Raw genomic sequence first — 27,680 nt, forward strand, 5'->3', positions numbered from 1 at the left:
AGGAAAAACATTTATGCACATCACACGCACATTACACACAAACATTAAAGGGAAGGTACCTGTTTGGTAATTACTTAAAACAAATATTAACTTAAAAACTGACTTGATAACGAGTATTGGAGAGCTGTTGATAGTATAAAACATTGTGAGAAACGGCTCCCTCTGAAGTAGCATAGATTTTGAGAAAGAGGTAATTTCTCACTAAAATAATAAAAGACTTCTAGCCAGAAGTCTTTTATTCCTATCTGAAAGCACACAAATTCGTCCAACAAGGGTGTTTTTTCTCTCATCATTTTCTCGCAACTTTGATGACCAATTTAGCTCAAATTTTCACAGGCTTGTTAATTTATGCTTATGTTGGGATACACCAAGTGAGAAAACTGGTCTTTGACTATTACCAAACGTGTACCTTCCCTTTAATGCACAATACACACTCAACTCATGCTGGACCTTTTCAGAAAATTAGGAACAAATACAGGCCTGATACTTCCGTTGCCCCTTGGCATTGCCTTGGTGCCCTTGAAATGCTCCAGTAGAAATTTACAATTTCCTCATAGGGTGCTCTTTGCCAAAGAGAAAATGCCTTGGTGCCCTTGTCCTTTCAAAAACGAAGCATACAGCCCTAAAAAAAGTATTTATTTACAAGACTTTTTGTAAATTTGGTATTCCATCTGAATTTGATTTACGTTGCCATAGCATTAAAACATGAAGTAAGCACTCATACCCATCACTCAGTGATGCTTAATGCGCTTCAAGCAATTGAGCCTATGGGTTCATGAGTCTGAAACCAAAACAACAACAATAAAAACAAATAAGTTCAAAAACAAACAAAAATAAAAAACTTTACAACTTAAACTAACACAATTTCCAAATTATTAGTGAAATATGGGCTTTTGAATTGGCCATATCAGCTTTAAAATATTTAGTTCTGGTTCTTTTTTTTTGTGAGCTCTTGTGTGTCGGTCTTTTCCAACTGAAGAAAAGGTTCCAACTACAAGCAAACTAGTTTGATTAAAAATCAGGGGAAAAATACAATATACTTACATAAGACAAAAACCTGTAACTTAAATAATATATTTGATTTCAGATTATCTGATTATGATCAGAACTCTTGCATTGAGCTCGAGGGAATGGGGCAGGAATACTTAATGCCCCCCCCATTAAAGGGAAGGTATAGGTTATGTGGTTAATGTACAAAATATATAAGTTTTTATGCTACAAAGTTTGAATGTGAGTTACGGTCAGTAACACTTCTCAGATTTAAATGGTGTTTGAAGCTTTGCATGGTGTGAAGGTTAAGAACTAACTATAAATAGTAAACTTGTTGGTACAATAATGTATAATGTTGGCTCTGAAAATCCTTTTCGAGATTATTCGTCTGTTGAGGACAAATAGGCTCCGGAACTCAAAAAACACGACAAACTTTTCAAAAAAATTCACATGTTAGTTTTATTGTTTACATCTAAATTTATGTGGATTTAAACAATCGATTGGTTCAAAAAAATAAAGATTTATTGTTAGCCTTTGATATACTCTAATCATCTGAAAATATTTGTACGTATATGTAATTGTAATTGTCATGTATGTGTACATCAGTATACACGTACGGTACGGTACCACGTTGCATGGGCATATCCAGGCAGTGTTACGAGTCATATAAGACGAGACTAAATGATGGGATTAACAAATAAGTAAATGATAATCTAAAGCCGAGGCCTCTGCACCATTGAGTTCAGATGCAAAGAAGCGTGTATATTTTATGCTTTGAGGGGGAACTTAGAGCCAAGGTTATCTGATTTACTAATTTATTTATCGGCTGTTTTTTTTTTGTGAGGGAAAGATGAATGGAGTTTTGTTTAAAAATACAAATCTTGGGATGAGTTTCCCGGTATTGTGATTTCTTACACAATACAACTGGAGAGTATTATTTTCTGTCAACTCGTCTGTGGATTTTTCGTGTGATTAATATTAGAGAAACTTCTGTGTCATTAAACTTTATTATTTGTTTTGTAAAAAACATTCCTCGAGACTGAATGGTGGTTTTCAAGCTTGTTTTTGGATGATGTTTGAATATATTTAGGAAGAGTGATTGGGATGGGAGAGGGGCGGGGGGGGGGGGGGGGGGGGCATAGGACCCCAAAACAATAGATATAGTGCTTTTGAAAATAGTGCAAAGGATTGGAACAAAGTGTTCGAGGGTTGTCTCCAAATAGCATGGCACTGGGTACCTTGTACTTTTTGTTTGTCCTTTTTATTTGTATGGAGTAACTTTACCGTGCGTGAATGTGCGCAGGACTGAGCTAATTATGCACAAAATCTTATCTCATCATTGTCTCACTGACTATTAAAGGCACTGGACACTATTGGTAATTACTCAAAATAATTGTTAGCATAAAACCTTACTTGGTAATGAGTGATGGGGAGCTGTTGATAGTATAAAACTTTGTGAGAAATGGCTCCCTCTGAAGTGACAAAGTTTTTGGGAAAGAATTAATCAAATATTTTTGGATTGACTTGGAGACCTTAGCTGATGTCTCAAATTAAAGCATCTGAAAGAACACAACTTGTACGATAAGGGTGTTTTTTCTTTCATTATTATCTCGCAACTTTGACGACCTATTGAGCTCAAAATTTCACAGGTTTGTTATGCATATGTTGAGATACACTAAGTGAGGAGACTGGTCTTTGACAATTACCAAGAGTGTCCAGTGCCTTTAAAACGGATCTATTCAGATCTATAGGAATCTACATGTATAGATAAATGGTTCTTTAGAATACTGTCATCACTGTACAAAGGGCTGAGTTGCTAATTGTTATTAAAATGGAGAAATTTACCACAACATCATAGTGCAATTTCATAGTGCTTATACTGTAGCAGAAAAAGAAAAATATTTATATATTATTGCGGTACCTGATGCGGAATCCGAACTGCCTCAAGCTACCGGGCAATCTCGGTTGTCTAGTTGGGAAGACACTGCTCTAGAATTGCAAGGGCAGTTGTTTCGAATCCCACCCAAGTAACATGCCTGTTTATATTTTTTCACAGTACTCAGGAAAGTACTGAGTATACAGTGCTTACACACATCGGTGTATGGGTAAAAACCAAATTAATATTTTGTATCCCCGATGCAAATTTAATATCTCTTATAAACTTGACAGGGCTGCCGATGATGGAGCTTAAATTTTGCTTAAAAAAGATAGGCCTAAATGTAAGTCTTATGGCTTGGCAGTAGCATAGGATTTGCGTGCAAGTATAAACTTGGGCCCAATATTCCATTGCACAGAAATTAGCTAAGCATAACACAACTTTGCTTACCAAGTTTAGGGCACCAACCAAAATATCATATCACATGCACTGTCTGTGACTGGTTTTCTGCTAATTTATTTACAGGCAGAAAACTTAATAGATGTTAAATTTGCATCTGGGATAAAGAAAACTGTTAAGCAAAGTATTTTGCTTCAAGCAGCTCTATGAAAATGGGCTAAAGATTGGTACTTATTTCAAGTACTGAATTGTCTTGTCAAGAAGAAATTATTTATCAGTGAAAATTGTAGTTTTGATCTGTCGTAATTTTGAATTTTAGTTTTGTTCTGTCGTAATTTTGTTAACAGCTTTGATGAAATTGAGATCCTAACCTTTGTACATCAGTTTGCTTGAAAACCGTCTTAATGCACTATACGCTAGGTCTTGATCAGCTGAGCTAATTCAAAATATGTTCCTGTTTCATGTACGGTGCATGGGCTAATCAGCGAATGTAGTGTGGCATTGTGGGCACATAATTTAACATGTTCTGATGAGGCCATATTGCCTTGAAGGTCAAAGGTCAAAACTCACTCATTGATTGGCAGGTGGGGAACCAATGGCAAACATTGATCTAGTGCATGTGGCTCGACCATTCAGCGTTTCCGTGACAACATCAGGGTGCGTTTAGTGCAGGATTTTATGAATGTACACGCTGCTCTTCGTCGGGATACATACGGTGTGGGATTCTATACTTGTTTCTGTCTAAGAAGACAATGTCAAGTGAAAACAATTATTTGAAATGTGTTTTTATCCTTTTTTCATATAAACTCCTTTAAAATATTTTAAAACTATATGGGTATTCTAGGTGAATAATATTTGAATATGTTTTCCTAGCCATTGATAAATTGCGAATGAAGAGTTTGTGTTAATTCAATAAACCTCAAGGATTACTTGTGTTTATCATTCCATTTTGGTTTAAATGCTACAACTGACACAATTTTGTAACCTACCATTTCCACGTAATAACCATAGCTCTTACCTCAACCGCTACGGCTACATTAACGATGTAGCAGCCCACCCCTATGAGTGAAATGGTTTCATCCCGGGTGAGATGGAGAGAGAGAGAGGGGGGGGGGGGGATGCGTTCATCGTGGATGCAGTGCTGTCATGTTCATGTGCCTGGCTGCGCCGTCGACGTTGAGGTCATACCTACATGCATTTGACTATAAGCATGTTTTCAATCAGTGGTCGGCCAGCGTTGTAGATGAAGAGCTGCTGGCACGGGTGTGTGTGTGTGTGTGTGTGTGAGTGTATGCTGCGTGTTGGTAGGAGCATAGAGAATTAGGAGCAATATTAAAACACACTCTCTATACAGCAGCCACTGCTGAGGATGTCTCCCAGGATGAATAGAGGCCCTACTTGAGCCCGCTCGTACACTTCTCTTCCTCTGTGTGTGTGCTTTTTGGGTTTTTTAAATTTTAAATAGTGGGTGTTTTTAGTTTGAAAGACAAAAGAGGGCAGAGAATAAGGTTAAATCATGGCTACCTCATCGTCACCGCGAGATCCTGGGTCACCGAGTACTATATCAGGCATATTTGACTTCATGAGGTAGGTAGAACTTATAGAAGTGTTTCACTAAGGTAGGGTTGTTATTGCACCTGCGGGGGGCTCCAGTAGCCTGGCTACTCTCTATGTGCCATCGTTGTTGGACCAGATTCACACAGCTGCTTCGCAATGCTTAAAGAGTCTTGCCACAGTAGGGGAAAAAGAAGAAGTGTTCAGAACAATTTATATCGCACTATCACTTGATGTTTGAGCTGGTACATGTAGAATGTTTCTGCGAATCAAAACATTCCTTTACTCCGCAAACTCATATATGATTTTAACACTTCTGTGAAACTGTTAATTTTTTTTATTTTATTGATTTTACCTACCACCACTGAAGTTATAAATCATTGGAATGTAAGATAACTGTCAAAGCCATGCACACAAATTCCTTTGCGTAAATTGTTAAAAAAGATGTATACATTCCTGTATTGATTGATAGGAGTTTGTGACTATAGAATAAAACAAGATATTAGTGAGAATTAAAGATGCTATGTCAGATTTTTGGCCAATTTGACCCCAAAATTTTGATTTAAAATTCAATAGGTATTTTGATGGGGTCGAGGAGGTTATCATTTGAGCAATTGCTCAAAAAAGTTCGCCAATTATTAGTAGCAGTGAAATAAAGTGCTCAAAATTAGTTTTTGTCAGGATCCCGACAATATATCACGTGACCAGTTCTTATGTGTTTTATAAGAAACGTTTTAAATTTTTGTCATGGTTCCTGACCATTAAAAGTAAAAGTTAAACTTTTTTTCATTAGAGCGGGTGATACTCTTTGAAATACCATTCACTAAAAAAAAATATATTTTTTAATGTTTGGGGCCAAAAATCTGACATAGCATCTTAAGAGGACAGTTCATTTCCGATGGTAGATTAGCTGGCGCTCTTCCAACGGGTTGTGATTTATGTAGAAATATGTTAAGCTGCACAACTGTTTGGTCCCGCATTCCAGCGATCACCTGGAGCTATGCCCCAAACTCGCCCCTCAGTATTCTGAATCTGCATGACTTCAAAATATTGAATCTGTGACTGTCGTCCTGCGATGAGGCTTGTGCGGATTAGCACACTTGACTAATGTTCTGCACTGAGTTTCTTGATGACATGGAAATAAGATGAACGCTGAAGGCTGTACATGTTACCCTCAGCCCATACCAGTCTAAATCTCTCTGTATGTGTGATTTTGCAGGAGCTTAAGTAAGAAACTAAATGATCAGGGGCTGGGCTTCATGTTGGGGAGCTCTCTCTGACGATTATGAGGAAGTGGTATAACTGAAATGTTTGAGGCCCTCCAGAAAATCCATTGCTATGTTGTGATATTTTGCTCTGGGGTCCGCAAATTGTTTTATCTTCTTTGAATGCTTAGCACAGGAGACATATTTGAAAGCTTAGCTTTGCTAACAAACAAGAGATGCGTTGTTCTATGCGTTGTTCTAAGATGGATGAAGCTTTGCAAATTGTCAGGGAGAGTCTCGGGTGAAGAAAGAAAGGAAAGATGTAAGGAGTATGTAAGATTGTGAGTTCACTAAGTCACTGGGGTTTTTGCATCCCAGTCTAAGGCAAACATTTTGTAATTCTTGATTGAAAATAGCTTGATACCCTTTTTTTGTTACAACATTGATTAGCATTCATTAATGATGTTGGATTTACAAATAATATAACTTTTAAAGATGATGCCAACATGATAAAGGTCCACATGGGGCTAGTTTGTATTTCATATAAGTACGGTAAATGGCCTTATAGCGTTCATTCCAAACCGGACCTTCGTCAGAGGCAACCTGAAGAAGCTTATTATATACATATAAATACACAGGACCATTTGACTTGTATCTGAAAATATTGACTGGACCAGACATGTTATGCTTGACAGTATACGCTAGACAGCTGTATAAAATTAGGTTTAAACATCTGTAAAGGTCGGAGCCCTGAATCTTAATTTGCCTAATTATACGTACCTGGCTAATTGTCTTCAGTATGACTAGCATTTAACAGGGTCAGTCCTTAAAGGGTCTGGGTACTTTTTGTTTGTCACAAAACAAAATCAAATGTCAAGGGATTTACATTAGATTTACACTGGTTTAAAGATATGATGGTACAAAGCTTCCCTTTAAATATTACCCACTGAGGTGCTGTAGGTTTTGAACTATGAGTAAAAATAAATCCATAAAAATAATTTTTGTGTAACTCAAAATACAGTTTGTCATTTCATTAGTCTACCAACTTTTTTCCCAGATTCATATTTCAGGTTGAATATAGATGCTTTTCATAGGCGGACCACATGGACAACATTTTGACTGGTCCTGGATTGTTTTAACCATAGAGGAAGGAATTTTCCTCCGTGTTTTTATTAGCATTTTTGGAATAGCACATATCGTTGAGTTATTTTAAAATAACCAATTGTTTTGAAAGGGGCTTCGTTCACGTTTTAAAGATTCCAATGATGATTTCCCTGATAATTTTATTTAATGTTATTAAAAGTAATTTATTTTAATTTTAAGAAGACCATTTCTTGTTGAATTTGAAAGCTGCCAAGCAAGCAACAAATCTTGCTTACCATATTTATTTGGTAAGCGAATAAAAACAGGGAACCTGTTTCAACAAGAGCTGAAAACACCTCATGGTATCATAGAGCATGGAACTCGTGGTACGTTTGGGTGTGAACTCGTCTTTACTAGAAGCGTTAATTCGTTGGATTCTCCTGCATATGTTGTACATGTAGCAGCTGAAATAACAAATCAGGTCCAGATGTTACACTTTCACTAGTCTGTAAAGCAGCTAGGTGTACATGGACTGTACATGTACATACATTGTACATGGAGGTGTCTCAATGTGTGTCAATTAAGGTACACACACAATGAGCTCCTACAGGTAACATATTATTAACAAATATCTTAAAGGCAGTGGGCACTATTGGTAATGACTCAAAATAATTGTAGGCAGAAACACCTTACTTGGTAACGAGTATTGGAGACGCTTGGTGGTAGCAGACTTGCCATATGAAATCTATTGTACTCTGTAATGTGCGCATGTTCAGAACTACGTAAACAATGGTAAGTCTGCTGCCACCTAGCGTTCCAAAGTCTCCCATTGGGGATAGTATCAAACATTGTGAGAAACGGGTCCCTCTGAAAAAAAGTAACTTTTGAGAAAGAAATATTTTTTAACGAATTTGATTTCGAGACCTCAGAATTAGATTTTCAAGCCCTCATAGTTAGATTTTGAGGTCTCGAAAGCAAGCTTCATGTAATAAGCGTGTTTTTTCTTTCATTATTATCTCGCAACTTTGACAACCAATTGAGCGCAAATTTTCACAGGTTTATCAATTTTTTATATTTTTTTTGTTTTTACCCATACACCGATGTGTGTTAGCACTGTATTAATATTCTGTATCCCCGATGCATTTTCAACATCTATTATTTCACAGGTTTGTTATTTTATGCATATGTTGAGATGCATCAAGTGAGAGGACTGGTCTTTGACAATTACCAATAGTGTCCAGTGTCTTTTTAAGTCTTTTGGCCATGGCATGAGTCTTTTGGCCATGGCATGAGTCTTTTGGCCATGGCATGAATCCCTTCTCACTGTGAAAAAAGATGTTTGTAATATTATTTACCTGTAGAAGTTTCAGCTTTAGTAATAGTAGTCATCCAGTTTTTGAGAAAAAAATAAGTGAAAACCACAGAGCGATGTTTTTAGGAGACTTGCGTAAATACCATTACTTCACAGGTAGAAACGATGTGGGATGTTAACATAATTTTTGTCTCCTGAGACTTTTTGTTTGTTTGTGACATTGTTTTACTAATTTCGCAAAAGCTACAGCACCTCAGCAAGTAATATTTTAAGGGAAGCTTTCTACCATCGTTATTTTTCACACAGTGTAAGTTTGATGTAAATCTGTGGACATTGTAAGTTTGATGTAAATCTGTGGACATTGTGTTTTGCGTCCTACAACAAGTACCCATTACCATAGAGGAAGGACAGAGCCTTCTCTATGCCATTACAGACCCTTTAATTGTACATATCTACATACTCTGTGATAACTTTAATCTGTCTGCAAGGCTTTTTGTAATGCTCTGATTGTTTATTGTAAGTTAATCTAAACTCAGAGGCGCAGCGAGTTCAATTTTTTTTTTTCATTGATTTCTTTCCATCAAGTGTTAATCACCGGTCTTTTTTTGTCAGTGAGAGAAAGTTTTTAATCGGGCTCACGTCATAGGGCTAAGAGATAATTAGTCTTTGGAATAAGTACATTGACTTTAATTAAAAGACAAACGAAAACATGATGGGAACAATTATGAAGGTACAAATTGAAGTCGAGTACCTAGATGATAGAAAGAAATTTAAGCGATTTTTTTCCTTGACTGGGTGAGAGCACCGAAAGACAGTCCAATCAAAAAGCAGTTCTAGAATCATATGGATCGACACCCTTGTACTGTCCCTGCTACCTATGTTGAATTATTACTTTGTATTTTTAACCCTACATAAATGTGCATTAAGCAATTTATACTCGGCATCTTCGAAAGTCTTTCGGAAATTAAAAAATCAACAGGATTATTACTTAGGCGGGATTCAGGTAAAATGTAACCAAAAGGGGGAGTGGGAATTGAAGAAAAAAAAATTGCTGAAAAGGGGGGTCTGTTCAAAATTAAGTTTACCTGTCCCATCAGGGTTTATTTTTTTACAAGTGCCAGGAAGTTCAGACCAAACAATATTTTGCTTCTTAAGCTGTGGGTGCACAACACTGTATGTTAAAAAGAATATAATTGTTTGTACATGTTGTGTGACTGCATCATGTTAATGTTCTTCCATTTCACGCCACATGTACTGAATCAGAGGATGAGCATATCCCTTGCAGAGTCATGGTCATGCGATGAAGGACCTGGCGACCTCGCCTTCAGCTCTATCGCACGACCACAAATCTTCCGGGTTTTAAACGAACGTTGAAGACCTCATACAACTCTTTAACTCGCTTAGTTAAACATAAAATAACAAAGTGCTGAGCAGTCTGATGTTGGGTGCATTTTATCTAGGGATACCCCCTCCTCATATGCTTATAATGCCCCGCCCACACCAATTAACCCAACCCTTACTACACCATCTTGGTGAAATTTCACATCATGCGTGACTCTTTTCATTCTAATCATGTTATTATCATATGATATCTGGACCAGCTGTTTTATCTGATTATGCATTGACATTGTCACAAAGTGCACTCGTGCCATGGCCTGAATACTCCACCCATGGTCTGGAAGGAACATGATACTTCATTAGGTTTGACTGTTACAAACAATTTGCTCACCTTATACACAGTTCCATGACATTATAAGGTATCACATAAGCGCGAGTGGAATACCGAAAAATATTGCGCTTCTGCGTCCCATATTCCACTAGGCCGAAGGCCGAGTTGGATATGGGACACACAGACGCATAACGAATTTATCTTGTCTCACGTAACCGCGCAAAGTTTTATTTCAGAACGTTATTTCGCCACGAACAGCATGCACGCACCCCAAGTTTAGAATGTAATTTTTGCACTGTCCATATACGGAGCGTGACGCATTGACATTCACAATAAGCACTGTGTAATAAAAACAGAGGAAGTAACGTATATGTTTTATCCCCCTAGTAGTTTGAGCATCTGATTGGAGTGGATTAGCGCGTACTGGAAGATAAGTACATTTGTACTAGATGCCAAGTTGACATAGTCAAACACGATTGTTGATTCATTTTGTTGATCTTATAAGTAAGGTCACTATGGTAATAGTCCCATTTTTCTCTTTTTTTTTCCTTATCGAAAGCTTACTTGTAAGCACCTGTGAAATCTTTTCATCTGAAATGCCCCTGTTGATTACAAATCAATAAAAATATTTGAATCTGAGGACGATTTATGCATGCATGAAACATTTCTCAAATTTCTGAGGGATGGTATCTGTTCGCGAATGCTAGGACCAGATACTGTCACCGTGCTTATCTTGGAGGGATTCTTCGTCGTTCGTGTGAAAATACAGTAACAGTCTTTTGATGTCTTCTTTCTGAAGACACTGTATTCAGCTGACTTTTTGTCTTTTGCCAATAAGTCAGCGTTACGCCACAAAACCGATCTATGACCCATTTTTATTTTTGGGAACTTTTTTGTTGTTGCATTCTGGGTCATTTCAGAAGCGCTTTACGTAATATTATTTACCAATTTTGATTTTAGGAATTTGATTTATACCATTTTATTTCATTTGTTAAATAAGGGTAAGAGGGGGCCGGGTTGCATTGAGCCCACTGCCCCCACCCTTAAACCAGTGCATATTGCAATGATGCTAAGACAATTTTTTGAAATACTAATAGTACCCGCATTCTTAGACCTCAGAATTTAAACAAACCCAGTGCAGTCACATAGCAAGAGGAATGCCTCTTGTGAATTTATACAAATAATCCAAAGCATATTTATTTAAAGAAATCTCTGGCGCATCGCATCTCTCATATTTTTCTTTGTGATTCAGCATTTCCGAGGAGTTATGCAAAAACCCATAAATTGTAACAGTGTTTTTTCACACAATAAATTCCCAAGGCTGCTTATGTAAACCCCTTCAGCTCCATGTATAAACCTAGTTCTTATTTCAATCGCTGTCGAGCAATTTTCTAGAAAGATGCATGTTTATTTTTATTGGACAATGATCAAAAGTTGATTTGTGGTTTTAAGAGGTGGCAGAGCGTCTTAGCGCTTTTGTATTTTTGTAATGTTTTTAAAGCTGTTTTTTTTTTCTTTCTAGGATGCCTGGCTTGATGGTATGGTTATGTACATACCGTAGCTGTTGTTATTTAAAGTGTTTTTTTTTGTTCTTCAATTTGTTGTGTAAAAGGACATAAACCAAACAGACAGACAATCAAACAAACAAACAAACAAAAATTCCTCCTGGGGAGGGTTTGTCTGGTCTTTTAGTGACTTTGAGAACCCAAATTAATGGTCAGCCATTTTCCCTGCCAGGGCTCTTTTGTTAGTTTTGGTTTCTAGTTGTTATAGTGTACCACCCCAGGTCGAAATTCCAGTTGAACCTAGTTAAACTGGGTTTAACTGGAACTAGTTGAAACCAGTTGATAAACTAGTTAAACACAGTTAAAACCAGTTGGTTTAATATGGAAAATGGACAGAGACCAACTGGTTTATAATTTCAACCTAGTTGAACACAGTTAAACCTAGTCCAAACCAGTTGGTTAATATGGAAAATGGACGAGTTTGATCACTAGTTTGAACCAGTTGACCCCAGTTAACTAGGTTCAACTGGAATTTTGACCTGGGACCCCACTGAAGGTTGGTCCAACATGTCTAGGTACCTGTCCACATAGCTGGAATGCTCATTACTTCACTAAATATGTTTAGGGTTGTTGTATTCTACTTAAAACTATTGTGGGATTTGTTGTATATCATTCGAATATGCAATTTTTATTTTAGTTTGGTGGCAAATAAAATAAAATGATGAAATTAAATTGAATGTAAATTTACTGACTTCAACTTGATCATTTAGATACTGTACAACTGCTTTTTATACCTATGCAAGAATAACATGGTGGTTTTACCGATCTGTTCACCTATTGCAATGCTTGTCATGCAAGCCATATGGAGCTTCTTCTTCTTCTTTATTTAACAATTATGTCGACTCCAATTTGGTTTTGTTATTTCATCTGAAATTTAAGTCGGGACACAGTCTTGCAATATATCACAATTTGTTTACTTAATTAATCACTGGATAAAAGATAAGCATGTGTAACATATCTGTGGTAGTTTCTCGTTGATTGGTATTAGATTTGTAGAAATTGTTTCATGATTGTCGTTAATACATTTCTTCTTTGAAAGGTCAAACCTAGGTGGCAATAGAAACACCTGCTGACTGCCACGGTTCGTGTTATTTTCAAAATGTGGAAAGACTAAAGAGGTGGTACAACATGTATGTCTGATTTAGATGCACTTGAACATTCAATTGATGTACAAGTCAGAGGTCATTCAGATTATTTGTTTGTTTACCTACCCACCCAATATATCACATGTTTAAATATTGAATGGATTCATAATACAATCTGTTTTATTTTTTATTTTTTTTGCAAGTCGCCAGACACACAAGGCCTGAAGGCCACTTCTTATTTCAAGGTGTGGGCTACAATATTGTTTTTCCAGAGGCTGTTGCCACCTACTCCTTAGGGCTGAAACAGGGTTACCCCTTTTACAGTCCATGCGGATAGGCTTGGGTATCATCTGTCCGAAGCCTGGTCGGTAGAGCAGAAAGCACTACCTCCCCAATTTTACGTAGCACGTGTCGGTACCGAGATTCGAACCCACACTCCTATGCCCGATGGTGCTGCTCTTTCCAAGTTTGAGTTTTTCTCCCACATCTAACAATTAAATTTTGATTTTCAGTTATTTCTTTTGACCCACCCAGCCACAATTTTGAAAACGAAATGGGAGTTTTTAAACATTGACAATTCTGAATGGCCCCCTAAATACCCTTGCTCACCGAACTTAAACAAATAATTTGTCTTGATAAAAAAATGATTCTATTGTAAATAGTAAACAACCTCAAGAGCTTCTCAAACCAGTCATCATAATTTTCACCGGTCTTTACAAATTTATTGAGGCAATTGTAGTAACAACGACAACGGGTAGCGCTGGGTTAATTTCTCTCAAGGTGATTGTATCGGAAAGACTAGCATAGCTTGAGATAATCCTTAACAGCCTACACAATTTCCGCCAGTTAATACAGGGGTAATTTGTATTGAACGTGTGGACAGATTGACCGACTGTCATGACTTGCATTTTTGCTTGTCATATCTCCGGGTAAATTCTTTCAGCTTCATCAGAAAAGAAGGTGGACCCTTATCACCTCATTGTCACTTAGTCCTCGTGCCTCGTCATGTCCAAATCAAATTGACGCGGTGGTGCCGGTGACTGTGAGTTCCCCGGCATGCCGACACGGTTTGTATGTCTCGTCAACGAGCGATACCTCACACAGCCAGCAAACACTGAATTATTCACCACCTGTGTGTGCAGTCAGAATGCACAAGGCTTTAATGGGCTGACCTGTTAGTGTTGCAATGTCTTGCGCTCACTCACACACACACAAACGCAAGCCTGTACGCTATCATCAGACAGCGCTAATTCATGTGTGTTATTATCATATACAATGGGGCAGAGTCAAGCAGTCAACGTGGATGATTATTAGTGTAATGGAATATCAAGCTTAAACAACCAGAGGAATTAGATTGGATAAACTAGCGTGGAATGTGTCATCGCCACAATCCTCATGACTTTCTTAAATCTTTCATTTGACTTAAGAAAAATCAATAAAGGAATTATTTAGTTGACGTTAAGCAACGTCAGTTGAGGGAAGAGTAGATTACTTTGTTTAAAATCTTTCATCTGCATCTTGGGAAGTAGGAGCAGCCAAAACTTTGGAAGGGAATGTAAATTAGTGAATGAAGCAACTTTCTATATGAATTTTGAATATTGTGAATTTTGATGATTGGGATAAAAGAAACTTAGGAATATATTGTAAGGAACACGTTGCCTTGGATCGGTCAAGTTGGTCTTTGAAAAGCGTTTTTTAACCGTTTGTTATAAAATGCATATGGGTAGAAAGATGTTTTAAAAGTAGAATACAATGATCCACACAAACATGCCTCGAAATTGCATGGATTTCCTTTTACCTCGTTGACTAACACGGTCGGCCATTTATGGGAGTCAAATTATTTACTCCCATGAATGGCAGACAGTGTTAGTTTGCACTATAAGGAAAACCACGCAATTTCGAGGCAAATTTGTGTGGATCATTGTATTCTACTTTTAAAACATCTTTCCAACCATATGCATTTAATATCGTCCGATCCAAGGCAACGTGTTCCTTTAAGGTCATTAATCGCATCTTCATCTCATCTGTAGTGATAAGGACTGTAAACGAAAAATGCAGACTAATTTGAAGAAAAGAATATATATCATAATTCACAAATAAATGTTTTTCCTCAGAAATTTTATTTTGCGATTTGCCAAACAATTACTTTGGACACCATTTAACAGGAGCTATAAAAAAAATAAACAAATGTGAAATCCATACAAACTTCCATATCTGGCAATGTTAAGATCAGTGTATCTGTTACTAAGCATGATTAGGAAAAAACAGTATGATTTAGTATCATGAGTGGATTGCAAAACTTAAGTCATTGCAGGCAAAAGGTTCGTTTCAAATCCAAATATTCACGGCCCCTAACCCCAACCCTTTCCAGATTCCCCTACTTGTCAGTACGTGGTGATTCTAACAGATTTTTGCACAAGCCCCCTTCCAATGTGCCGCAACTATTTACCGTATTTACTATAATTACTATGTACCTCATTTATGGAGTATTTATATTTCTATCTTCTTAGGGGGATCTAGCGGGTGACTGTCTTTGTTTTGGGATTCCGGTTCAGTCTTGGGGAATCTTTCAGCACATTTCACTGCTTATATTTTTCTTCGGCTGCTATCCAGGGACTACGTATGTTTTTTTCTGAGTCAATAGAGATAGCAAGCCCAGCTGGACTAAACCATCCAGTTGTACATGAACTCATTCTATCTGCAGGCCAGAGCAGACCAGCCCGACCGACCGACAGGCGATGTGTCGCTCGTATTTGATCACTTACTGAGTTTTTGTTTGACGCTAGAGGTCAGGGTCTTGTTGTTGTATAAATAGAATGAGTCTTGGAGACAGGAGGCTGAATATTAATGTTATGTTTTCTTTCCTTCGCTCGTCTGGTCTCTACTGGCTATATACCTTGATCACGGTGTGGTCATTTTGATTTGACTCCGTTCCAACTCATTCATTCATTCATTCATTCATTCATTCATTCATTCATTCATTCATTCATTCATTCATTCATTCATTTTTATTAAAAAACCAACTGGCAGCACGAAGCTGAATAATGTGGCATTACACGATAACAATATTGATAAAAATAGCATAGATAAAACACACAAAAATTGCACCACCGCGGGGTACAAAGGAACATTATATAAGAAGACGACAATAAGTAAAAATAAATATTATAAAAACCACTAAAAGACACTGAAAAAATGCACAGGGTGTTGAGGGAACCCTCTTATACATTGAAACCCCACTATGGAATAAACCAGCTAAAAAAGAGAAACCCTAGCAGTTAAAAACTGAACATATGACAAAAACAATGATAGCAAAAAAGGGAAAACAAATTTGATAAAACAGAAACAAACTGTGGCTGGATGAATTACCAGTGTGGTGTCATGTTTGCACAATGAATGTTAGCATTCATTACTGTTATTGGAAACAGGGAACATGACCAAGATGGTGACAGCATGATAAAGGTTTATAGGACAGGTTCTTATGTATATAGGAAGAGCATAGGGGCAGGTCTTTTGACTGACGTAACTTTTGATGTTGTCGAGTCAGAGGGACCACTGCTGAAAACCTAGAGAAAATAAATTTCATAGAGCTGCCCTCAGCACAAAAAGTAACTAAGCACAATATAACTGCGCTTACCAGGATAGGGTTACCAGCCAAAAAAACCAAACCATGTCACATTTGTGACTGGTATCCTGCTCCTTTTTGCTTAGCAGGAGATTATTAAGCAATATTTCCTATAAATTTTGGGCCATGAGTACCTTGTTTGGTAGATACATGCGCTATATATATAGCCTAAGACTTTGATACTATTATTGTTATTTTTATTATTATTTACGACAACACTTGATGGGTTTTATGTTGAGTTGAGTGGTTTCTGGTGGTGTCCATGTCAATAAAACATGTATGTGCGGTGGTTGCACTTTTCTTCATGAAAACACCAATTTGGAATAGTCCATCTTTGTATGCGATTTATATTTAACAACAATTATTAAATTTTTTTAAAATGGCGCACTCAACTAGTAATAACTACAGATGCAATTTTCTAATAATAAATTTAACATCTATTATATCAGTAACTGTTAATCGCAAATAAATTGTCTGAAATCCTGATGCACAAGAATTAAATTAAAATGATAATCTATTGCATTTTATACTGGCCCCTCTTCATCCAAGGATGTTCACAGTGGCACAAAGAATTCAAAATGAATTAAAACCTAAACATAAGTACAATGTAGTAAAGACATAGAGTAATAAGGGGGTGCTTTGCATTAACATATTGAACTACATGTATGGAGACAGCCAAACAGCCAAACAAGGACGATCAGTTCATGCACAGCATTTCAATTTGCAAACAGATGTAGATTTTGTTACTCAGCATTGAGGAAGATGTATTTGGAAACGTTTATTTCCATATACACAACTACAGAATTTACAATGTATTCATACATATGTATACAGGAAATGCTGAAGCATATGAAAGGAATGCCACGACAAAAGTATCTCATGCGAAACATTTGTGTTGTTGTTTTTAATTGTTATTGTTTTTTATTAATATTTTTTATGAATACCTCCCTTGAAGTTATCTAATGAGTGGAAGTAATAGGTGATAGATTAATATACTATGTTTGTTTTCATTGTACACTGTGGTAGAAAACACAGTCTAATGTACAGGGCTCAATTTCATGGCTCTGCTTACCGCCGAATTCTGCGCTTACGATTGCGATCCCTCGCTTACGTGCAAGCGGCAAATTTCTGCACTAGCCTTGTAAGCTAAGAATGCCTGATAACGTAGAGTACGCATGCGCAAAAGCCAAAATTCCCTGCTAACCCGTGAAATACGCTTGGCGTAAGCACAGTATTCCCTGCTTCCATAAGCGCCAATTCTGTGCTTACAGTAAGCGGCCATGAAATTGGGCACAGTTCATTCCAATGTACATTGCAACAACAAAAAATTGTATCTGTTTTGCTGCTGACTCTCTACCAGTATCCATGCATGTATCTCACATTTTATCACCTGCTGATTGGCTAACCAAAATTTACTGCTCTGCGCGTGTTTGTTGAAACTTTTGAACTTGTAGGGGACTGGACTGGTCTTATTATACACAAGTAAATGCAAGTATTTTGACTTCAAATAGCATTTTGGAGAAGGGGGATGGCTTGCCAAGATCATATGTACACCACATAGACGAGACTGGCAAAACTTTAGTAAACAGTCACAAGGCTTTGTTTTTCCTTTTCTTTTACTTTCCTACATGTACACCTGGCAGAGCTTATTCCATGACTAAACTTAGTACTGGCTTTCAGACATGAACCTGACTATGACAAATTCTGTGCAGATCGTGTCAATATCTAGCCTTTCTTCCTGTCATAGACCTCTTTTGCAAATACTCGGTCTGCGCGCGTTTAGCATAGAATGAGGTGCATGCTGGTCTAGCTATGAATCAAGTTTGAGATAGACCAGCATGCATCTCATTCAACAGTTAGCGCTTGTTAGATTGGTATTTGCGAAAAGTTCTCAGGTCTAACATGACTACAAGCCACGACGCCTTCAGGCCGGATCGCAAAACTTCCATGGTTGCATTTCTAGGAGATTTTTCCTGAAAATGGGGAAATTCATCTTTCGGGTAATCTTGTGAAATGACGAATACTTTCATTATTAAGATTTGTACTTATTTTTGTACTGTAACTTTGAACTGATGGTGAGCATATAATGTGAGGTTGCTGGATTTTCTGTAAAGTCTTTTCTGAAAATGGGAAAATTTATTTTTCGGGTATATCTTGTAAAATGACTGAGACTTTCATTCATAGGATTTGTACTAACTTTGTACTGTAACTTTGTACTGATGGTGGGAATAGAATGTGAGTTTGATGGATTTTCTGAGAAGTCTTTTCTGAAGAAGAAGAAGAACATTGATGAACAACTCCCAGATTGCCACAGTCCTGCCCCGAAGCAAATGAGGAGTCAAAAGAGATAACACTGTTGACCTAAATTTGAAGTGACAGTCGTGCTGCGCTAATTCACAGGTGTTGATTATTAAAGATGCGTAATTGTTGGGTAACATTGTGTCAGGGCAGTGCTTCCCCCCATCAATGTCCCGTCGATGTTTTGACAAATTGTGTTAGTCACCTCGCACACCTGGAGTTTGCAGCTTCATTGTGACGGAGGATCTTGAACTGTTGCAGAGCGGAAGGTTCAAAGATTTGAAACTTTGCACGGTGGTTTGCGGGGATCACCGAGTCTAATTAATTCTAGATATTATTTTATCGTAACACTCGGTACAATGCTTTGAGCGCTTATGAGGTCACAATGTCAACTTGGATCTAAATAACCGTAGTAGCAAAAACTTGCTCATGAGGCAGGGCATGCTCATGAGGCAGGGCAGTCGGTTCAACCAACTCAAAGTCAGGACCAGTCTTGCTTTCAAGGGGCAGTGCAGTTGGTTCCTCCAACCCAAAGTAGAAGGTTTTGGGACTGTTGTGAGGGATTTGTTTGAAAGGAAAAGAGCAATCCAACATAGTATACTACTTTGCACTTTTTGGTAGTGTTTTGCTGTAGAGGTTGGGGTGGGGCGAGGGTCTGGGTTTAAAACGATCCCAAATGGAAGCACTTGTAAAAAACTTTGAACTGTTTCTTTCATTCTGCAGAGTGGATAAGAAGAGAGACAAGATGGAGCGAAAGGTTCTGGACAGTCAAGAGAGGGCGTTCTGGGACGTGCATCGACCGGTACCCGGATGTGTCAACACAACAGAGATGGATATAAAGAAACTCAGTCGTATCAATCGTACGTGTAAGAAGAAAAAGGTAAGACTCTTAGTCCTTATTTTGGTCTGAATGAGGGGGGACGGGGTGATAGCTGGAGGGGGTGGTAGCTGGAGGGGGTGGTCAGAGAAGGGCATTCTTCATATCATTTTTAGAAAGTTTTTCTTTGTTGAACTCAAAATTAATTCAAATTTACGAGGTAAGTTTGCCTTGTTTATTACTTGAAATTTGAAGTAAAAAAAAAAAAAATGCATCCCCTTAAAGACACTGGACACCTTCGGTAATTGTCAAAGACCAGTCTTCTCACTTGTTGTATCCCAACATATGCATAAAATAACAAATCTGTGATTTTTTTTTAAACTCAATTGGTTGTCAAAGTTGCGAGTTAAGAACGGAAGAAAAAACACCCTTGTCACACGAAGTTGTGTGCTTTCAGATGCTTGATTTCAGGACCTCAAAATCTAATTCTGAGGTCTTTAAATCAAATTCGTGGAAAATTACTTCTTTCACGAAAACTACGTTACTTTAGAGGGAGCCATTTCTCACAATGTTTTATACTTTTAACAGCTCTCCATTGCTTGTTACCAAGTCAGTTTTTATGCTAACAATTATTTTGAGTAATTACCGATAGTGTCCACTGCCTCTAAGGTGATCCCTCTTCTGCCCAGAATGTTTCAAAAGTTGGTTGTGATCGCTGGTTATCTGGCAGTTACGGGTTGCGTGGCTTCTAGCAGGCACCCCCACAGATATTGACAACATAGGGAGACCACCAACATTAGGACTAAATGGGAAAATAGTATTAGCTGTTGCAAACTGCTAACCAACCACATGGACCTATGGTATCAATGCAAAATATTGTAAATGGCCTGGTGTTTCGATCGTAGCAAAGTCTTTCTTGAAAGCTAAAGGGCTAGGACTAGACGGCTCAGTTGGTAGAGCAGTACTTGTGACGTTGATTTACAAAGGGGATGATTCACAGACCAATTGAGTCTGAAGTGTAGCAAGGGAGAGTACCTTTATGAGCGGCCTGATTAGGATCTTATAATGAGACTTCCTGATGCTTCAACATGTTCAATGGCTGTCTGAAGACGCTCATGTTCTTAGCCATTGATGATCAAACATGTCAAAGGCTGTGTCATGGCCGAGTGGTTAAGAGCACCGAACTCAAGCTCTTCTCTATCTGATCATCAGAGTGTGGGTTTGAGTTCCGAGTCCCGATTCTCTTACAAGTAATCACCCCGTTTCCTGAGACAACCACAACACCCCTCACTGTGCCACAAAAACTGGGTGTTTTTTTCTTAATAATACTATTAGTGGCTATATATAAAGGTGTGTGAAGATCTTTTGGATAAATGTATTTTGATACTCCACAAAGTTGTACATTATCCGATTCATAGTCAACATTTTGTCATGATAGATATTGCACAATGAGGTATTATTGTTTAAAAAAAATAATAATAATAAAAAAATAAAAAATGGGCACGTTATAAGGAAATTATTAATTTCTACTGGAGCATTTCAAGGGCACCAAGGCAATGACCAGGGTGCATGGAGGCAATGGCCTTTGTTGCCTCTATGAAGTATCTCAGGCCTGCGATGATGTCATACAGAGGATGAAACCAGAGTTTACAGGATTAAAGGTTATGGCTCCACGGAGGTTCACTTTATAGCATAAATCAGTTCAACACTTATTGGATAGAAACTTCTCTCTTTTTGTTTATCTTTTTTATCCTTCCTTGCCGTAATCTTTTCTTTTTACCCGATTGTTGTTGATTCAAAAAAGGCTGTTGCACTTTGGAGAGCTGATAGAAGTTATGGATTTTTCTGTTTGTTTTTGTTATTTGGTATTTGTTTTCCCACATATGCTGCACTGGTAGTGGCCTTGGTCAGGGGTCGCTATAAACTAGGGTAAGGGATCTTTTTCATGATGCGCTCTTTTTGATTAAATTCAAGTTCTTATTCAGCGTTCTCCATCAAGGGAGCAGACTCTTTTTGTCTACCTTCCAGCCTCAGTTTGGTTACATTGGTTGAATTGGAAAAAGTAAGATGGCATCCTGATGAATTAAAGTTGTTGAAAGGGATATACACCAATGGTCTACTATCTTGGGTTCGAGTGCAAATGGTCAACCTTTTAAAAGTTAACCATTGTGCACACTCAAACTTTCTCCTGTATGATTCATTTTTGAAAGGGCAAGGGCACCAAGGCATTTTCTCCTTGGTAAAGGGCACCCTATGAACAAATTGTAAATTTCTACTGTAGCACTTCATCAAGGGCACCAAGGGGGCATGGAGGCGTTTGTTGCTTCCGTTAAGTATCAGCCGTCGATTTCCATACACCTTCCTTGTCATCAGCCCCAGTTAAGTTTGTTTGCAATGCTTCCCATTAGAAGGCGATCAGGCTGATAAATGATATCCTCATCATACTTGTCCTCCATGTTTAGCTTGAACCGCCCAAGAATCTTCCCACGAATGGGTCGACAAGAATCAGCGGCAATTATAGCAGTGGCCCTCATAAACTCAAACGGCAGTTTTTGTTTTGCCGGTCCTTCATTTAGAAATACCTGAAATGATTCCAGAAGCGCGTGTGCCTTAAAATAGTTTTGTGTTTACTTATTGTTGTCTGGTTGAATGATTGTTTTTTCCTCGCCAATAATTTATTGCTCCTGGAACCTAACTTTGTGTCTTGGGCTGGGTACGAATACATTATTTTGTACAAACTTCTTTTGCTGGCCAAGTTCAATCTTAGCATTTACCTATTCCTCAAATGCCAGTGAGAGCAGAGTGGTGGACAACAGAAAACACTGCTGGGCCAGTAGAAGTTTCCTAAACAAGAAGAGTTCAAAACAATTTTGTGGAGGTTTGAGGAAGTACTTAAATATAAATATGAAAAATGATGTTACTACCAGTTGTAAGAACAGAAAAGGAATTAACATGTACTTAGAAAAAAAACTAAAGACTTAACTTGTTTCATTACAAGTCCAACAGCCCAATTAGCGCCAATGATAGGGCGAATAGAAGATGGTGAAGAAATGTTCAGTTATAGATGTGAGTGGAACACCCCGATAGGGAAAACTCATGCAACTAGGTATAGACCGAAGACTCAAACCACATTTGTGAAGCTAAGGACACTCAGAAAAGTAAACCCAATCACTGTACTAGCCAAGAACAATGGAGAGAAGTAGATTTGTAGATGTTGGAGAGAAACCCAATTGAAATATTCCAGGGGAAAACCCCAGCAGTCAGCTATGGACTGAAAACCCAATCCACATAGTGCCCCTGGCGTGATTCAAACCGGGGTCATAGAAGTGGAAGGCGAGGAAAGATACCACTATGTGTATCTAACATGTCTAGCCGCCCAAAACAAAGACCGCCCGATCAACAAAGGACACATTTTAATTAATTGGGATTGAGTTTTGCTAACTTGTCAACTTTGAGATCATGACTGCCGCAGAATGTAGCGCTTGAAGCCCTTCCCGGGTAGCATCAATCAACCTCAATAATAGTAAGTGGCAAGAGGAGGCCACTTAGTCTCAGCGTGATTGATATTGTTTCATTTTACTCCACTTAAAAACTGATATCACTTCATTACTCAGAGTAGTTCCAACGCGGTAATAACTGGTGTTGGTATTAGTATTGGGGCGGAACAGATTTATGTTATTATAGTTTATTCTATTGTACTTTTATGTACTTTGCTGTTTGTTTTTCCACATGCGTGCTAGCTTGTGTAATACTGTATTAACCAACACCCCAGAATAAGGATAAACACCTAAGCTGTCAATGTTTAATAACACTCCTCTTTTTCAGGTTTAGAAATCAGCTTTTGTTGATCATTACCAATATTGTGATGAAATCTAAAAGAAAAATCATAGGATGGAAAGGTTTTTGATAACACCATGTAATGACTGTCTCTAAATGAATTGGGGTGGTTGTGAAAAGAACCAGAGGTTTCAGAACCACCCCAACTCATTTAGAGATAGTCATTACATGGTGTTACCGCAAACCTTTCCATATCAGAATTCCACCATGCAAAGTTTCATATCCTACTTAAACATTATGTTAGATCCTGACATGCAGGATTTCAACATTCTGTACATCTGTGATATTCTGCGATATACACTGTGATCTGTGATATACACTGACAAATAAAGTTTGGACAGTGAATTTAGAGTGGTGCTCCTAACAGCGTTGGGATGAAAAACAGTGGTAGGGGTTAGTGTTTCTTATTCTAGTGTCAAGAAAATTGAAGGAGTGCAAAATCAAGGCTTGCACAAACACGTTTGATGCTCATCCACTTTCCCAGGGTTCTGATAAAACCTCTGCCTTGCAACTATTTTGGGTCCAGCGTCTCCCAAAATAGAAAAACCTTCCGTGTTTAGACTGACGCTTTTTTATTGAAGCTGGAGACATATAAGGCCAGGTGTATCTCTTTGTTTGTCGGCCCGAGTGACATGTTATGCGTGCTGTGTCTGAAGAGCTCTCATCACTGGTCCACTGTACAGGAACGCCCATGTTGCGGGAGTGCATTGATTATCGGTGAAACAGCTGCTGTGAATCCCATTGCAGTTTTTTTATTTTATGAAATTGTAAAATTGTGGCTGTGGACATCGTCGACGGTGTGTGTGCAGCCAGCCACATTTGTTTCCTACATGTTTAATGACATTACACCACTACCTACATGTTCTGTCATGCTAGTCAGCCTATAGCCTCAATTGATTAGGGATAGATGTACGGGGAGACTCAGTAAGGGGGATGATGGCTGCCCGCACAAGCCTTAAAACACAGCTTTCATGCAAGCAACCCGCAGCGTTCGGCCCGTACCATGATACCCCATCAGTGCTTTGAGGAATACAACCACATTCCTAAGCTTCCTCTAATCTGATAAATGCTGTTGGACTGTCACAGTGTTTATTCTAGGATAAGTTAGATGGGATACCATGGAGCTTTGCACTTGAGTACCAAGTGAGGGGGCTTTTGGAATATTGCTAAATGTAGTGTCAATGTAGGTAGTGAGAGTCCCCTGAAGAGATACAATAAGTCCGTCTCTATATTTTATCTTTGCGAGGGATTTAAAGGCAGTTGACACTATTGGTAATTACTCAAAATAATTATTAGCATAAAACCTTACTTGGTTACGAGTAATGGGGAGAGGTTGATAGTATAAAACATAATGGGGAGAGGTTGATAGTATAAAACATTGCGAGAAACGGCTCCCTCTGAAGTAACATGGTTTTCGAGAAAAAAATAGTTTTTCACAAATTTGATTTTTAGACCTCAGAATTATATTTTGAGGTCTTGAAATCAAGCGTCTGAAAGCACACAACTTCGTGTAACAAGGGTGTTTTTTTCTTTCTTTATTATCTTGCAACTTCTAGGACCAATTGAGCTCAAGGTTTCACAGGTTTGTTATTTTATGCATATTTTGAGATACACTAAGTGAGAAGACTGGCTTTGACAATTACCAATAGTGTCCAGTGTCTTTAAAGGCACTGTACATGTTTGGTAATTGTCAGTGACCAGGGTTCTCACTTGGTGTATCCCATCATAACCATAAAATAACAAGCCTATGAAAATTTGGGCTCAATTGGTCATCCAAGTTGCGGGAAAATGATGAAAGAGAAAACACCATTGTCGGACGAAGTTGTGTGCTTTCAGATAGGAATAAAAGACTTCTAGCTACAAGTCTTTTAATATTTTAGTGAGAAATTACCTCTTTCTCAAAAACTATGTTACTTCAGAGGGAGCCGTTCTCTTAAACAAGTAAGTTTTTAAGTTAACATTTGTTTTGAGTAATTACCAAACGTGTACCTTCCCTTTAAAGTAATTTACTAAGCAGTTTATATAAAAAAAATGAAAATTAACAGGGGCATATTTTATACCAGTCACATTGGTAATATTTCTTGTGGGTTGCTAGTTAGTCTTATGGCTAATTATAGCAATCAGATTCCGTTTCTGTTTTTCCATTTTTTTTTTTCCGTTCTGAGGAACACTGATCGATGCATTTCTTCTGAACTTTTTTGTAACATCAAGATGAAAGAACTGTACACACTTACAGATAAATTTGTTTTATGCAATCTTGCGTTCGTTTTTAAATAGGTGAAGTGTTTTATGAAAAATAGCTCCAGCCAAATGTTAGACCAAGACCGGTCTCGAGACCTACAACACTGCTGGACACCTTTGGTAATTGTCAAAGACCAGTCTTCTCACTTGCTGTATCCCAACATATACATAAAATAACGCACCTGTGAAGTATTTAGGCTCAATTGGTCATTTGAAGTTGTAAGAAAAATGAAAGAAACCTTGTTGCAAAAATTTCAGGTCTGAAGGTTTTTATTATTAATGAGTGAGCACTGCCTCTTTCTCAAAAACTATGTTACTTAAGAGGGAGCCGTTTCTCACAATGTTTTATACCAAGAGCTCTCCATTGCTTGTTACCAAGTAAGTTTTTTGCTAACAATTATTTTGAGTAGAAATACCAATAGTGTCCACTGCCTTTAAGATGAATGACAGTGTGAAATGTTGCTAGAACTGTGTCAATACAAATCAAATTTTAGTAGCTGGTTTCAGTTGGGAGCTGGAGCAGGCAATCTTTTTATGGGAGGGTGGTTTTAAGAATAAGAGGGTTTAGGGTTCTGTTATCATCCAAACGAAGGGCCTCTCTCACTTGCGATTGCCCTATTACTTCATGAAGAATTGGGTATACATGTATGCATTGATTCGTTATGTCAGTGGAGGATGCATTTTATTCCATTGTGCATACTGCAAATTCCAAATTTAACATTATTATCTCGCAACTTCGACTACCAATTGAGTTCAAATTTTCACAGGTTTGTTATGTTATGCATATGTTGAGATACACCAAGTGAGAAGACTGGTCTTTGACAATTACTAATTGTGTCCAGTGTCTTCAAGGTTTTTTGTTTAAAGTACCATAGTCTGGAGCACAAGTTTGTGACCATAAACCTCAAAATATCATATGTTTTTATGACCAGCATATTTGCGTAGAAGAACTTCTTGAATATATATACATTACTAACTAGCTGTGAAACAAAAATGAATTGAGTTCAACATTTGATTGACGTTGAAGATTTCACCAATTATCATTCAAGATTATAAACCACCAGCTCACCCACCACTCCTTTCAAAACCTTGTGGCTGTGAAAAATCTCACACCAAATGTTGCCGTCATCGTGTGTATATTCATTAATTTCTCACACAAGTTGATGCATTCGATGTACGGTTTGGCTATAACTTTAGCTCCCAGGCCTTCATGTTTATGCCAGATAAATCAATTAATAGAAGTGGGTCAGTGGGGTGATTAACGGGCTGTTTTTCAGCCAAAGCTTCTCAGATTCCTCGCCTTGATTTCAGTGTTTTTCTCCCCCCCCGACATTTTCCCGATGCGTGGTATCAATACTTGACCATGTTCAAGTTCACCCCTTCACCCTGTACCGACGAGACAGACACGTTTAGCCCTGGTCTTGTTTGTGTACTAATAGAGTAGGATACAGTCCACTGCCAGGCTTATTTACTGGCTTATTTCATGGCCCGAGACCATATGAAGTGCAAGAATTCACCGGCAATGACGTCAAGCGCAACTTATTATGGCTGTGTGTGTGCTCGGGCAAACAAAGCTAGATCTATTTTTAGATTCCCACATGCATGTCCGCGTTTAGGTGGTTCATAAAAAACAACGAGAGGGAGGTTTTTTTAAAGATTTTATTTTGGGAGGCAGTACACTTGGGACACTGTCCCCTGTGTATTTTTGGAGGAGTTGGGTGTTTCAATCTTAGGTTCATGAATTTTTCGTAATCGGTTCGGATGCTGGTTTGTTCAGTTCAGGGGCAATGTGGCTGTGACAATTAGGATGATTATTCAATCGGCTCGACGTCGAGGAAAAATGTAGCCGGCCGGTCAGGGAGTCAACTTCCAAAATAACAAAAATGCTGACAACAACACGTGTATTCTGTGTTCTTATTCTAACGGCAGATGTCTTCAAGTGTTCGTGTTTGTAACTTTGTCGGATAGGGTTACTGAGATACATTTCATAATAATGCTGGATAGATACGGCACATCTTAAATTGAGTGCTGCTCTTGTACCTCTGAAATAGCATTGGATGTACAAATACCAAGTTAAAATAGTGCAGTGTAAATGGTAGGATTGGAAAGCACCCCACACTCTAA

General features: G+C 38.0%; 1 protein-coding gene across 4 annotated transcripts in view; it reads left to right on the plus strand.

The window, feature by feature from the left end:
* Nucleotides 1–27,680, plus strand: part of LOC139938594 (regulator of G-protein signaling 7-like) — a 163,384-nt gene that overhangs the window by 83,419 nt on the left and 52,285 nt on the right. For all 4 annotated transcript variants that reach the window (XM_071934181.1, XM_071934191.1, XM_071934199.1 and 1 more), the window contains exon 8: nt 19,385–19,541. In XM_071934181.1, the coding sequence (XP_071790282.1) occupies nt 19,385–19,541 (157 nt within the window). The remainder of the gene's footprint in view (nt 1–19,384; nt 19,542–27,680) is intronic.

Source organism: Asterias amurensis, chromosome 1 (assembly GCF_032118995.1).
Source record: "Asterias amurensis chromosome 1, ASM3211899v1".
Lineage (NCBI taxonomy): Eukaryota > Metazoa > Echinodermata > Asteroidea > Forcipulatida > Asteriidae > Asterias > Asterias amurensis.